The sequence below is a fragment of the Scyliorhinus canicula genome, chromosome 25, assembly GCF_902713615.1.
Source record: "Scyliorhinus canicula chromosome 25, sScyCan1.1, whole genome shotgun sequence".
Lineage (NCBI taxonomy): Eukaryota > Metazoa > Chordata > Chondrichthyes > Carcharhiniformes > Scyliorhinidae > Scyliorhinus > Scyliorhinus canicula.
In genome coordinates this window covers 8,836,504-8,853,019 of record NC_052170.1, presented here as the reverse complement: position 1 = coordinate 8,853,019, position 16,516 = coordinate 8,836,504, and the positions used below count along the sequence as shown (strand labels likewise).

General features: G+C 47.2%; 2 protein-coding genes across 2 annotated transcripts in view; both read left to right on the top strand.

Moving 5' to 3' along the window:
• Positions 1-16,516, top strand: part of LOC119957031 (heterogeneous nuclear ribonucleoprotein U-like protein 2) — a 355,048-nt gene that overhangs the window by 278,076 nt on the left and 60,456 nt on the right. The window lies entirely within an intron of this gene.
• Positions 2,949-4,823, top strand: LOC119957029 (transcription factor AP-1-like). The gene has a single exon (XM_038784612.1). It carries the CDS (start codon positions 3,321-3,323, stop codon positions 4,278-4,280), a length of 960 nt encoding a protein of 319 aa, XP_038640540.1. The 5' UTR covers positions 2,949-3,320; the 3' UTR covers positions 4,281-4,823.

Here is a 16,516-nt window from a genome sequence, read left to right as displayed (position 1 = left end):
TGGGATGTGCCTTTAGATGCAGCAGTGGAGGCAGTTAATCCTGCGTTGGGACTGCAGAATTGGGTCAGATAACCCCCTCCACCCCCACCCCCCCACCACCCTACCCCACCTCCAGCTCTGCTTATTTGAGAGAGGTGTCACCCTCACAACATCTAAGAAGCATGTGGACGGACACTTGAAATACCACAGCATACAAGGCTACGGACCAAGCACTGGAAAATAGGATTCGAATCGAGAGGGGCTTGATGGCTGGCGCAGACAGGATGGGCCGAATGGACTCTTTCTGTGCTGTCAAACTCTCGACACTTGAATGTTGGCTACCTGTATGGCTGTGAGGGGCACTGGAGGTCAGCCCGATCCTTGCTTTGTCCATCGCCAACTAGAGACTGTAAGCTCGCTCCGTTCACTATCCAAGTCACTTTATACCCCCCTCCGTCTCGCCTGTTTTACCCTACCCATTGGACACATTCTTTCCGCTCAGGGAAGGAATGTCACGTCCAGCAGGCACTCATCCCTCAACCAAAACAAGCATTGACAACGGACGATTGCCATCTTGTTGTTTGTGGAATCCAGCTCTGCGCTAATTGGCTACACTCCCAAAACAAAAAAGTACCCCACTGGCAGCAAGTGTTTTGGGAAGTCATGAAAGTCGCTATATTAATTCAGGTCCATTCTTGACATCTGTACGAATAGTAACTGGTGATTCTATACTTAATATGAATGCAAACTATTGCAGATATAGGGCATCAGAGTGGTTAGCACTGCTGCCTCACAGCACCAGGGATCCAGGATCAATTCTGGCCTTGGGTGACTGCCTGTGTGGAATTTGTATGTTTCTCCCCGTGTCTGCGTGGGTTCTCTCCGGGTGCTCTGGTTTCCTCCCACAGTCCAAAGATGTGCAGGTTAGATGTATTGGCCATGCTAAATTGCCCCTTAATGTCCAGGGATATGCAGGTTAGGTGGGGTTACAGGGATAGGGCAGGGGAGTGAGCTTAGGTAGAGTGCTCATTCAGAGGGTCAGTGCAGGCTTGATGGGCTGAATGGCCTCCTTCTGCACTGTAGGGGTTCACTGTCTATGTCCACAAACAGAAAATGTTGGATAAACTCAGCAGCTCTGGCAGCATCTGTGGAGAAGCAGTCCATGTTCAAATGCAGCAAGACCTGGACAATATCCAGGCTTGGGCTGACAAGGCAAGTTACATTTGTGTCACACAAGTGCCAACCAATGACCATTTCCTACAAGAGAGGATCTAACCATCACCCCTTGACATTCAATGGCATTACCATCGCTGAATCCCCAACATCCTCGGGGTTACCATTGATCAGAAACTGAACTGGGCTGGCCATATAAATACTGTGGCTACCAGGGCAGGTCAAAGACTAGGAATCCTACAGCGAGTAACTCACCTCCTGACCCCCCCTCCCCCCCTCAAGCTTGTCCACCATCTAAAAGGCACAAGTCAGGAATATGATGGAATATCTCCACTTGCCTGGATGAGTACAACTCCAACAAAACTCAAGAAACCTGACACCATCCAGGACGAAGCAGCCACGTTTGATTGCTCCTCCTTCCACAAACATTCAAACCCTCCACCACCGGCGAACAGTGGCAGCCGTGTGTACCAGCTACAAGATGCACTGCCGTAACTCACCGAGGCTCCTTAGACAGCACCTTCCAAACCCGTGACCACTACCATCTAGAAGGACAAGGGCAGCAGATACCTGGGAACCCCACCACCTGGAGGTTCCCCCCTCCAAGTCACTCACCACCCTGACTTGGAAATATATCGGCCGTATCTTCACTGTCACTGGGGCAAAATCCTGGAACTCCCTCCCTAACAGAACAGTGGGTGTACCTACACCTCAGGGACTGCAGCGGTTCAAGAAGGCAGCTCACCACCACCTTCTGAAGGGCAAATAGGGATGGGCAATAAATGTTGGCCTAACCAGCGACGCCCACATGCCATAAATGAACTTTTAAGAAAGAAATAGTTAACATCTCGGATCCAAACGATCCAGACCATAAGATGCAGGAGCAGAAGTAGACCATTCGGCCCATCAAGTCTGCTCCACCATTCAATGAGATCATGGCTGAACTGATGTGACAATCCCCACCTCCACTTTCCCGCCTTATCCCCATAACCCTCTATTCCCTCACTGATTAGAAACCTGTCAATCTCAGCCTTGAACATACTTTAAAAAAATTAATTTAGAGTATCCAATTCATTTCTTCCAATTAAGGGGCAATTTAGCATGGCCAATCCACCTAGCCAGCAAACACAGGGAGAATGTGCAAACTCCACATGGACAGTGACCCAGAGCCGGGGTCGAACCTGCGACCTCGGCGTCATGAGACTGCAGTGCTAACCACTGCGCCACCATGCCGCCCCCCAGTCTTGAAGATACTTAACGCCCCGGCCTCTACAGCTTCTCTGCGGTAAAGAATTCCACAGAATCACTCCCCTCTGAGAGAAGAAATTCCTTTGAATCTGTTTTAAATGCACGACCCCCTTACTCTGAGATTATACCCTTTAATCCTAGACTCTCCCACAAGAGGGAATCAATCTCCCAGCACCTAATCTCAGATCCGAATGAATCGAGATGTAGGTTTAGATCTGAAACATTAACTCTAGTTTTGCCCTCTCTCTCTCTCTCTCTCCACAGAAGCTGCCAGCCCACATCTATGAGTTTATGCAGCATTTGCAAGTGTGAACTTATTTCCTACCTGAATACATCCCCAACCCCAAAAAAAAAATACTGCGCTCAACTTGTGCAGCAGAAAATATAAACCTGGTTAAAAAGAGAGATTGAGTGGCAAAGGGGGGTTAAAAGTGTTTCTAAGGCCATCTAGTGGTAGAGACAGAAGAGAGGCACATACACACACACACACACACACCAAGATAGTGGGTGGGCAGAAACAGTGACATCACTCCGGCTATTTAAGTAGTTATGGCAGCAAATTAAGGCATTGGGAGACTGGAGGGTGTTTAGTGTAACGTGGAAACAGCAACAAGCTCACATCACCCCCCAGTGTACACATCCAGCGGGCAGGCAAAGGGAAGCAGAGAGAGAGAGAGAAGCTGCTGAAGAGGAATCGGTGGCCACGGACAGTTTGTTTTTTCCCTGCTGTTGTCTTTTGAGGAGAGGAGTGATAATAACTCTGACAGACTGTGTGTGTTTGTGCTGTGACTCTAGGAAGGGAGAGAACTTCAGCACTGCTCCTGAGCGAGCACTGGACTCAATTTCAAAGACTTAAACTCAGTCTCTCCTTGCTGTTGCACCCCAGCACTACAGACTGTTGCTGCTATTGCTAGTTTCTTATGTCTACAAAGATGGAGCAACCATTTTATCACGATGACAGCTTCCTGACCGGCTACCCGAGTTCAGACAGCGGGCTGCACGATTACACCTCCAAGTTTCTCAAGCACAACATGCATCTGAATCTGGTCGACCCGTCCCGGTCGCTGAAGCCCCAGCTGCGAGCAGGGGTGGAGGAGGCTCTGCTGGGCTCCCCGGACGTGGGGTTGCTCAAACTGGCTTCGCCCGAGCTGGAGAGGCTCATTATCCAATCCAGCAATGGGGTGGTCACCACCACGCCCACCCCAGGGCAATACTTCTCCGGGAGGAACATCACAGACGAGCAGGAGGGCTTCGCCGATGGCTTCGTCAAGGCGCTGGAGGAGCTGCACAAGATTAACCATGTGGCGCCCAATGTGTCCATCCCCAACCCGGGCATGAGCTGCAGTGGCTACGGTGGCGAGGTGCCCCCTGTCTATACCAACCTGACCGCCTACAGCAACCCAGCCAACCCCAGCTCCCTCCAGGCGCCCAGTGGGGTGGGGAGAGGTGGGGGTGGGAGCAGCTATCCCACCGCCACCATCAGCTACCTGCCCCAGCCCCATGCCTACAGCCTGCCAGCCTTGCCCCTGCCTCACCCGCGGCTCCAGGGCCTCAAGGAGGAGCCCCAGATCGTGCCCGAGGTGCAGAGCCGGGGGGAGACACCGCCTCTCTCCCCCATCGACATGGAGAACCAGGAGCGCATCAAGGCGGAGAGGAAGCGAATGAGGAACAGGGTGGCCGCCTCCAAGTGCAGGAAGCGCAAACTGGAGCGAATCGCCCGGCTGGAGGACAAGGTGAAGAGTCTGAAAACTGACAACGCCGGCCTGGCCTCCACCGCCACCGTGCTGAGGGACCAGGTCTCCCAACTCAAACAGAAAGTCATGACTCACATCAGCAGTGGCTGCCAAATAGTATTAACTCAAAAACTCCAGGGCTTCTGAGGCACAGGGCGAGCAGACACAAGACAAGAAGAAGACAGCAAAAAAAAAAATCCTTTCTTTGGCAAGGAGATGGGGGTGGGGGGTGGGGGGAGGCAAAGAAAGAGGGAGTTGAAAGAAAGATTGCTTTCTAAATCGCACTGAAACTCAACGAGAAAGTTGCATGTGGACTGCTCTGACATGGGGCTCACTTGACTTTCAGAGAAAGGGGGAAAGACCTCGAACTCTTTTGTACACCCAGTTACAGATGCACAGAGGAACTGTCCAGTGTACAAAACCAGGTCAGAATTCCACAGGAGGGATTAAGACAAAAAAAAAACAATTTATTGTCTTCACTTTTTTTCCCCTTTTGGACTCTGATATACTAAAAAAAAGAAGAAAGGACCCTGAAATGTCTCTGGAAGCTGCACACGATTTGTAAATTATTATTTCATCTTGTTTTTTTTTAAAATGATTTCTGGTTTTAGTTTGTAACAAACTGTATTGAAATTGTGTTTCTTTTTGACCATGTTTTTAAGTATTTAAGTAAATGTTTTAAACTGTGAACGGTTTGAGCTCTCTTGGTCTCTTTTTTAAAGTGAAAGAGATAGAAACTGACTCGATTTGGGTATAGCCTCTCGTCCCCCGCCCCCTGTAGACACTACTTAGGTTCCCAGAGTTTGCATTACAATTCCGACAGTCCCAGACGTTTCTGGAGATGTGGTGGAAGGGGAGCGTTGTCCAAATTCAGGGTTATCCGTGTAAACTGCCCAATGGACTGTTTTCCTGTCTGGTTCAGCTATACCCCCGATTGCCAAATCCCACTTCTTCCATAAGAACTAGGAGCAGGAAATTTAACCCCTCCAGCCCGCTCCAACATTCGATACGATCATGGTTGACCCCCCTCTCTGACCCCCAACTCCACATTCCGGCCCGCTCTCCGTTACCCTTCCAACCATCCCAAACCTAAATCTCGGAAAGAAAAGTTGGTCTTAATATTTTAAAACTTTTTTTTATAAATTTAGATTACCCAGTTATTTTTTTCCAATTAAGGGGCAATTTAGCGTGGCCAATCCACCTACTCTGCACAATTTTGGGTTGTGGGGGTGAAACCCACACAAACACGGGGAGAATGTGCAAACTCCACACGGGCTGTGACCCAGAGCCGGGATCGAACCTGGGACCTCAGCGCCCTGAGGCAGCTGTGCTAACCACTAGGCCACCGTGCTGCCCTCTTAATATATTAAAACTTATCGTGATGGAATTGTGCAAAGTAGCAGAGTGGACCTGAAGCGCGCTGACCAAATGTTGTCCCAGGTTACATTTGTGGTCTCTACCAGCTCAAATGTTTAGTTAGCGATGCCACAGCTAGCCCACCGGGTTCTGGAGTGGGCAATCCTCATGGGTTCCTGCTCCTGATTGCCAACCAGCACCGTTCTCCTCGAGGCAAAGCTGTGGGATGAAGGTTGTGATGCCCCCATGTGGTCAGATAGTCTGCCCACAAATCCACGGCCTTCATTGTACTTGCGTACAGAACAATTGGCTGAGGCACCACAGGTGGACCAATGCCTTGCATCCCGAATCCCAGCGAGGAGCCAGCAGGGGTGGTGAGAAAATTGGTGCAGGAAAGAGGGGTAGAAGGAATGTACTGAGGGCTGCCCTAATAGAGGTTGTTAAAATGATGAAAGGATTTGATAGATGCCTACAGAGTGAATGACTTTCCTCTGGTGGGAAGAGCATAACTAGAGGCTATCAATATAAGATAGTCAGCAAAAAAGCCAACAGGTAGTTGGCCAACAACCGTGGCAGCACGGTAGCCTTGTGGATAGCACAATTGCTTCACAGCTTCAGGGTCCCAGGTTCGATTCCGGCTTGGGTCACTGTCTGTGTGGAGTCTGCACATCCTCCCCGTGTGTGCGTGGGTTTCCTCAGGGTGCTCCGGTTTCCTCCCACAGTCCAAAGATGTGCAGGTTAGGTGGACTGGCCATGATAAATTGCCATTAGTGTCCAAAATTGCCCTTAGTATTGGGTGGGGTTACTGGGTTATGGGGATAAGGTGGAGGTGTTGACCTTGGGTAGGGTGCTCTTTCCAAGAGCCGGTGCAGACTCGATGGGCCGAATGGCCTCCTTCTGCACTGTAAATTCTATGATGAAGAAACTTCACTATCGAAAAATTGGTGGAGCTGCCACAGGTGAATAGCATAGTTTTTTTAAAATTTAGAGTACCCAATTATTTTTTCCGATTAAGGGGCAATTTAGTGTGGCCAATCCACCTACCCTGCACATCTTTGGGTTGTGGAGGGTGAAACCCACGCAGACACGGGGAGAATGTGCAAACTCCACACGGACAGTGACCCAGGGCCGGGATTCGAACCCGGGTCCTCAGCGCCGGAGGCAGCAATGCTAACCACTGTGCCGCCGTGCAGCCCACGAATAGTATAGTTGCACTTAAGGGGAGGCTAAACAAGCATATGAGGGGGAACAGAATAGAGAGTCCCAGTGATAGAGCAAGAGGAAGGATGGGAGGAGGCTCAAGTGGAGCCTAAAACCAGCGTGGTCTATTTGGGCTGAATGGCCTATAATCTATGTCAGGGAAAACAAGAGAAAACCGAGGGGTAAATTAGGAGGGCCTCTCATTGAAATGTATAAAATATTAAGTTGTGTAGGGAGGATAAGTTAGAATCTCAACCAATGTACCAACTCCAGAGGACTGAAATTGACAAGTACACTCGAAAAATAATGGAATGAATTACTACGGCCAAAGAGTGGCAAATGTTCAGAGAAATCTCTAAGGGAAGACATCATAGCTTCTGTAAAGGTAGTAGATTGGGAAAGTGAAGGTTTTACCAGTATGAGCTTTAATGGGATGGATGGCCTTTTCCCACCATTGGCTGATCTTTGATTCCTTCAGGGGGAATGAAAAGTGTATTCCTCCTTGAAGTCCAGCCATGATGTGGCCACCAGCCGTGAGAGCAGTGATAAAGGCCCAGTCAAAGTCGCTTGAATCATGATCTGTCTTGCCGATTGGCGTTCAACAGCCGCGACAGAACGTTGTTGTCTTGACATGTTGCAGGTGTCTGCACTGGAGACCTCACTCCCAAGAGGTGCTTGACCACACTTTGCTTTATTTATCAAAAAACTTTTAAATAAATCTGGCAAAGGTTTTCACTGAACCTCTGCATCGTCGGGGCTGGGAAGATGGGGGGAGGGGGAGGTGGAATTTTGGTCAGGATTCCTTCTCCTGATCCCTATCAAATGATCCTTTCTGGAAAGGCAGAAGGAACAAAACAAATGTTTCTATTGGATGTTTCGTGATCTTGCATCATTCACAACCAATTCATTAACCTTGTGTGGAGTATAGCCACTGTTGAAATATAGGGAACACAGCACCTGATTTTCACACATCAACGTGCTCACAAACATCAAGAAGAAAGAGTAACCGGATAATATTTTTAGCTGTCATCACAGTGCAGAAGGACATTCAGCCCATCAGGTCAGCACTGACCCTTTGAAAGGGCACCCCAGCTAGGCCCGCTCCCCTGTCCTATCACCGTAACCCCATCTAACCTGCACATCTTTGGGCTATGGGAGGACACCGGGGCACCCGGAGGAAACACAGGCACTCACGGGGAGAACGTGCAGAGTCTGTACAGTCACCCGAGGTCGGAATCGAACCCGGGTCCCTGGTGCTGAGAGGCAGCAGTGCTAACCACTGCGCAACCGTGCCGCCACATATAAATATTGATCAAGACACCAAGAGCTCTCCTTAATGTTGCACTTTTATATCTACCCGAGAGGGCAGCCCATGCTTCAGTTAGTGTCTGAGCTGACAGTGCAGTCATCGATTTTGTGCTCAAGTCTCTGGAAGGAGGGAGGGGGCAGGGGCGGGAGCACTAAACTCACAATCTCCTGACTCTAAGGCGCGAATGAGCCAGTGATTCCATGGCTATCAGCTGAGTGCAGGATCAACCCTTAGCTAAGATATTTATGTGCTCGGTTGACCAGTGAATGCTTGTTGTGCAGGTTCTCACGGTAAAATAGCCGCTATTGGAACACAGGTGCCTGTGGATCCGTACCCCAGACTGAGACATTTTGGGGAAAGGAGGGAAGGAGCACTTATACCCAGACCTCAAGCCCAATGTGGCCTGTCTGCTTTTAGTGCACCTTCAAAGGGTTAACAAATTAAACTCTACTGGAGTCATAGAGTTTGCACAGCACAAAAAGAGGTCCTTTTGCCCATCATGTCCATGTCGGCCATCAAGCACCTGTCTACTCAAATCCCATCTTCCATCACTTGGTCAGTGGGCCTTGTACGCTATGACGTTTCAAACACTCATCTAAATGCTTCTTAAACATGAGGGTTCCCGCCTCCACCACCCTTTCGGGCAGCGAGTTCCAGATTCCCTCCACCCTCTGGGTGAAAAGGCTTTTCCTCAAATCCCCTCTAAGCCTCCTGCCCCCTTGCCTTAAATCTATGCCCCCTGGTTATTGACCCCTCCACTCAAGGCAAAAGTTCCTTCCTGCCCACCCTATCTATGTCCGTCATGATTTTATACCAGGCCCCCCTCAGCCTCTGCTGCTCCAAGGAAAACAACGCCAGCCTCTTTTGATACACTAAAACACTCTAGCTCAGGCAACATCCTGGTGAATCTCCTCTGCACCCCTTCCAGTGCAATCACTTCCTTCCTATAGTGTAGCAACCAGAACTGTACACAGTACTCCAGCTGTGGCCTAACCAGTGTTTTATACAGCTCCATCATAACCTCCCGGCTTTTATATTCTATGCTTCAGCTAATAAAGGCAGGTATCCCACATGCCTTCCTAACCATCTTATCTACCTGTCCAGCTATATTCAGGGATGTATAGACTCCAAGATCCCTCTGATCCTGTGCACTTCCCAGGTTCCGACCATTCATTGTGTATTCCCTTACCTCGTTAGTCCTCCAGATATGCACCACCTCACACCCTTCAGGGTTAAATTCCATTTATATCGCCCTGTAATCTAAGGCTTTCCTCCTCATTATTTACCACGCCAACAAATTCTGTGTCATAACAAACCTGAATAAAAACTATTTTACCAAATAATTCTAAGGCTTTCCCTCATGAAACTTTAGAAGTTCTGTTCACAAGAAACATGCTTGTAAAAATCAATAACCGCGTTTGCAATGAAATGAAAGCTGTGAACATATGTTTTGTTCAAAATTTGCGTGTTAGGAAATGTTAATAATATAAGCCCATGAAAGAAATGAAATGTCTTTAGCTACCAATTCTTATGCAGTATTGGGGCAAAAGAAAAATCTTATCGAATCGTGAGATAAAAGGAAGATTCGGACCTGGCCCAACCCCTGTGTGCTCCCCATCTCACTGGAGGACACTTGTTCATGCCAGATTACAATCCCAGTTTCCTAGAAGCCCTCTTGACAGCTGGCCATGGGCGAACAATGGCTTGTCAATGAGCTAAGCCAAGAAGAGCATCACAACCTTGTTTGACCCTGTTCCCGCCCAATATCCCCCACACTCCCGCTTATGGGCAGGAATCACTGGACAGTGACCAGGAGCAATATGTCCCGAATGATTCTTCTACCCAATAACCAAGAGCTTGTTAGGTCAATTGAAACATCTCAGCTTGAGACCAGCAACACAGCATAGACAGTGAACCAATTGAGCTCTATATTTTCTTGGCGGTCTTGGGACACAGTTGATAGCATCCCTGCCTCTGAACCGGAACTCAGGGTTCAAGTCCTGTCCCAGGACCTGATGGCCAAGGAAGGTGCGTTCATAACGTGGACAAACAGGTTGAATGCGTCAAACTGCAAATCCTTCCAAACAGGCCAACTGCTGAAGGTAAGAGTGGGAGAGACTCCTGGTCAGCCATACTTGATGTGGAACGGCGTCCCCATAACCTCTAAGTCCCTGGCGACAGACCAACCACCTGTTCCAGGAGTAACTAGCTATGGAAACAGACAAAAGTCTGCCGTAGTCCAACATTAGGTGAGGGAAGAGAATTGGAATTTCACATTGATTAAACTTCATCAGTCAGCATGGGCAAGTAAGTCACAGAAATCCTCAGGGAAAATGCACTGACCCCTCAATCTATTAGAATCCATAGATTCCCACTCCATCACCAAAAATAGTCGGTGTGGTGCTTGTACATTTTCTCAGTGTCTGCGTGGGTTTCACCCCCACAACCCAAAGATGTGCAGGGTAGGTGGATTGACCATGCTAAATTGCCCCTTCATTGGGAAAAAAAGAGAATTCGATACTCTAGATTTATTTTTAAAAAAGGACCATACTCTTGTCAGCTGAGCTGAACTTGTAGGAATTTCAGGTATGATTTATAATGTGGGAGAAGAATTCATCGAATGGGCCTGCAGGGTGCATTTCACTTTAATCTTCAGTTGAAAAGCCAGTGAATTGAGGGTGTGGGAGAATGATACCTATCCACTATCCATTATTTATCCACTCTGTGCGAATTAATGCGTGATGGAACTTTGTCTTCAGTTCGGACATGCTGTTTTCGCTTTATGTCGTGTTTTTGGTCGGTTTCAGTCAAAAACTTCATTATCATTGTAACATGCAGCTGCCAGGATTGTGAAAGGTAAACTAGATAGAATTTAGAGTAGCCAATTAGTTTTTTCGAATTAAGGGGCAATTTAGCGTGGCCAATCCACCTACCCTGCATGTCTTTGGATTGTGGAGGTGAGACTGACGCAAATACGGGGAGAATATGCAAACTCCACACGGACAGTGACCCAGAGCCGGGATCGAACCTGGGACCTCGGCGCCGTGAGGCCGCAGTGCTAACCCACTGAACTAGATAGATCTTAATTTTTTTTTCATCTAACGATTGCTACGTGACTATATAGATTAGCTGTCAGGTGAGTCAGTGGAGGAGGTTAGTGTTAACAGAGGAAGTTTAGGATGGGGATAAGCCTGATATGTTTCTAATACATTCAAGCAACAAGGAATCTTCTCCACTGCCAGCGTTGTTAGAAGACACCTGATCGACAAATCCCTAATAATGCTGACTGAATTTCCTTGTTGCGAGTGAATAATTAGATGGGGAAAATTCCTTTGGTGGTAAATGATTGTTGCCAAACCATTAGGATTAACCACAGACATGACAAAATGAATTCTTCCCATTTAATTTCTGAGTTCCATGAGAAGAAGATTGGCCCTTTATTTTGTCGGTCAGCTCCCTACATCTTCCTCGCCATTCAGACACCATGTCCACGGTTGCGCTTGGCAAAGTGTTGCAGTGGTTTGCCGGTGGCTTTTGCGACACGGCTGACCCGGGAACCTCTCCCACTCTTCCCGCCTGCCATCAGGCGTATTGAATGCATCTCCAACCTGATAATCCCCTAATTTGGCCATGTTACGAACGCATCTTACTTGGCCGTCATGCCTTTCGAGTCCGCACCCACCCTCCGAAAGTGCATCCTACCTAGGGCCTACTCCCCGGCCCTATTCCTGTAACCCAACCTAACCTGCACATCTTTGGACACTAAGGGGCAATTTTAAGGGGCGACACAATCACACAGTGGTTAGCACTATTGCTTCACAGCACCAGGGTCCCAGGTTCGATTCCCGCTTGGGTCACTGTCTGTGTTGAGTCTACACGTTCTCCCCATGACTGCGTGTGTTTCCTCCGGGTGCTCTGGTTTCCTCCCACAAGTCCCGAAAGATGTACTTTTGAGGTGAATTGGACATTCTGAATTCTCCCTCAGTGTGCCCGAACATGCGCCGGAATGTGGCGACTAACAATAACCTTTTATTGTCACAAGTATGAAGTTACTGTGAAAAGCCCCTAGTTGCCACATTCCAGATCCTGTTCGGTTAGGCTGGTACGGGAATTGAATCCCACTGCTGGCCTTGTTCTGCATCACAAACCAGCTGTCTAGCCCACTGAGGTATGCCAGCCCTTAGGGGATTTTTCACAGTAACTACATTGCAGTGTCAATGTAAGCCTACTTGTGACACTAATGAAGTTACTGTGAAAAGCCCCTAGTCACCACATTCCGGTGCCTGTTCGGGTACACGAAGGGAGAATTCAGAATGGCCAATTCACCTAACAAGCACGTCTTTTGGGACTTGTGGGAGGAAACCGGAGCACCCGGAAGAAACCCACGCAGACACGTGGGGGGCGGGGGGGAGAACGTGCAAACTCCACACAGACACTGGTCACCCAATCGAACCCGGGTCCCAGCCACCGTGCCACTCAGGCGGTCAAATTTTCCACCCTCCCCTTCTATGATAGCAGTATTTTGGGTTCATGAAAATAGGGCGATGGAACTTTTTTGAGAAATTCAGTTACTTAATTCAAATCTTCCTTTTGACATCTAATATTTCGTAATGGGCTTTTTTTTGTTGGGGGGGGGGGGGTGCATGTTGACATACATTCGGGAGCATTGATTTGTTGCTGGCAGGGAGGTGGTTGCAAAAGGCGCTGACGGGACACGGCTGACAAACGCGCGAGTGCCGTCGTTTCCTGCCCTACCCTGAATTGTGTCAATATCTGGTCAAGTTGCAACAGCGGCCGACTGCGTGACGCTGCAGCCGAGCGGGTGACCGGGGTTTTCCGTTCCGCCAGGGCGGAAACCCAGTCCATATATGGGCAAATGCGGAAGCGGGCCAGTGACGTCTGAGCAGCTTTCCGGGAACCCCCCCTCTCTCTCTCCCGTGGGTGTGCCCATCCCAAAGCAGCTGGGAGTTTCCAGTCTGGCATTTCAAGTGCGTAACGATCCTCAAAAGAGCGAGAGAGAGAGAGAAAAATAAGCAACAACATTAAAAAAAAAACCCTTCCAATTTGCAAATGGGTCTATTTTTAAAAAGAAAAGTGACGTCCGTCAACGCATTGCGAAATTGGGGCTGAAGCTGGTGTCATTTCAGAGGAGGCTTTGTGAGCCAAAGAAATCGACAAGCCCCTGTCTGTGTCAGTTCCAGCTGAAAATCCCCCCTTCAAAGGATAACATAAGGTTTGGAGGCACACATTTTCAGTTTGGATAACTCGCTGGTCGAACAGCGAGTCTCTTAATAAGATTGTTGCCACAAGCAGGTTCATATTAACACTGCAAGGAAGTTACTGTGAAAATCCCCTGGTCGCCACATTCCGGCGCCTGTTCGGGTACACGGAGGGAGAATTCAGAATGTCCAATTCACCTAATTCAGTCCCAGGCAATTCATCCAGAGACAGAGAGAAATGAACACATTTTCAGATACCAGATGATCTGATAAGGGACACACCCCAGTGAATTCTCCCTCTGTGTACCCGAAAAGGCGGCTGAATGGGGTAACTAGGGGCTTTTCACAGTAACTTCATTGCAGTGTTAATGTAAGCCTACTTGTGACAATAAGGATTATTATTATTATTTTCTGATTGCCCTGGTCTGAGAAAAGTCTAACCCCATTTAGTGATACAGAAAATGTCACAACAGGCCTGATTGAAATCTGCGAAGAGAAAGTTTAATGCCAGTCTTTAATGTTTATTTCCAGTTTTGACTGTATCTGGTTGATTTAGTTTTGTTGGGGGGGGTGGGGGGGTTGGTTGATTTAAATGGCATGATTTCTGTCATGATGTCAAGGGCGACTGACACACTGTGAGCTTTGATGTGATTCGTGTCATGATGTTGTCAGTTTGTAAACACATGAACATTTAAAAAAAAATTGACTTAAATATTCCTGAGTGAAGACAGTGTCTCTTTAAAAAGTCTCAGGAATGTCTCCAGTTCCACAACTCGACATTGAACTTTGTATACTGTACCTGTGTTTCTGTACAGACACTGCTGGTTTTCAGACATAGGAACAGGGTGCTGGTTTATTCAATGTCCAGCTTTAAGGAAGGGCTGACATGTCTGTTGGCCTCGCCCTGCTAATAGAAGCTGAAAGGTTCCTTGAGGAACCAGCAGAAATTTGTTTTTTCTAGCATTCTACCTGCTTGAAGATGTTGATTCATAATTGGATTACAGCACCAAATGCCTGAGTGTGACTCCAGACATGTCCGGATTCTGTGTCCCTATAATTCCGGCCTATTTCCAAATCCCTGATTTCCTTCGGTCCACAATTGGCAGCCTTGCCTGTCTAGGCCCTAAGGTCTGGAATTTCCTCTCTGAACCTTTCCACTTTTCTCTTAGGTCTGGGGCACTTCTTCAAACGTGTCTCTTGCTCCAAGCTTTTGATTACCTGACCCAATGCCTCCTCCTTTGGTTTGGTGGCAGTTTGTAATCTAATAAAGCCCCTGTGAAGTGCCTTGGAATGTTTTACCAGTTCCAAGTTAAAGATGCTATATAAAGGCAAGTTTTTTGTTGTGCGAGTCTAAACTGAATTTTGGGAAAATACCACAGGCAGGCCTGTTATACACACACTACAGATACACACATTACAAACATTTACATGTGTGCACATATGCTACACACACATACAAACATACTACACACACATTACACACACACTACACGAAGACACTGCACACACATGCAAACACACCACACACACATACACACATTCCACACATATACACACATTACACATGCACACATTACACACACACATTACACACCCATATATATACACACTACACACATACACACATTACACATATGTACACACATACACACACTACACACACATACAAACACAACACACACATTATGCACTATACGGACTACACACACTACTTCCATTACATACACTACACACGTACGCACACGACACGCACACATTACACACACATACACACAGTACACACAATACACACATTACACACGCTACATACACATACAAATGCAGCACACACATTACACACATACACACATTATACACACACTACAAATGCACAATACATACACACATTATGCACACATACACACACATACACATATAACACACACACTACACACACATACAAACACAAACACACATTATGCACTATACGCACTACACACACTACTCCCATTAAATACACTACACACATACGCACACTACACGCACACATTACACACACATACACACAGTACAGACAATACACACATTACACATGCTACATACACATACAAATGTAGCACACACATTACACACATACACACATTATACACACACTACAAATGCACAATACATACACATACACACATTATGCACACATACACACATAACACACACACTACACACACATACAAACACAAACACACATTATGCACTATACGCACTACACACACTACTCCCATTACATACACTACACACATACGCACACTACACACACACATTACACACACATACACACAGTACACACAATACACACATTACACACACTACATACACATACAAATGCAGCACACACACATTACACACATTATACACACACTACAAATGCACACAATACATATACATACATACATTATACACACTACACAAAGTACACACACATACATACACTACAGACATACACACCCTGCACACACACATTACATACTCAGGCACGCACTACAAACACTACATGCACATACAAACACACCACATACAAATATATTATGCACGCATACACACATTACACACACTACACACTACACATGCATCCATTACACACATACGCACTGTAACCACATACATACACACCTACACACCCATACACACACATACAGACACTACACACATAAATACACACACTACACACAGACATACACATACACACACTACACACATTACACACACATACACACATATTACACACATGTACACACACTACACAAACATATACACACTACACACACATATACATACACACCCTACACACACTAATACACACACTACACACACACATACACTGCACACACTACATAAACACACACACATACTATAAACATGCATTAAAAAGTTATAGGGCAAGCACAGGACTTCGGCACTGAGGACCCAGGTTCAAATCCCGGCCCTGGGTCACTGTCTGTGTGGAGTTTGCCCATTCTCCCCATGTCTGCGTGGGTTTCGCCCCCACAACCCAAAGATGTGCAGGGTAGGTGGATTGGCCACGCTAAAATTGCCCCTTAATTGGGAAAAAAAATATTTGGGTACACTAAATTTATTTTTAAAAAGACGTAGGGCAGATATTTCCACATGTTATGGAGACCAGAACTCAAGCTGATAAATCTAGGAGTGTTACGAAGAAATCCACCAGAGAAATTGGGGAAAACTTCTTTACCCAGAGAATTCACCACTGCATAGAGTCATTGAGGCAAAGAGCATGGATGTATTGAACAGAAAATTAGACACAC

What these genes read in the sequence shown, in the direction of transcription:
- LOC119957029 (XM_038784612.1), top strand. Translation starts at nt 3,321, where the DNA reads ATGTCTACAAAGATGGAGCAACCATTTTATCACGATGACAGCTTCCTG.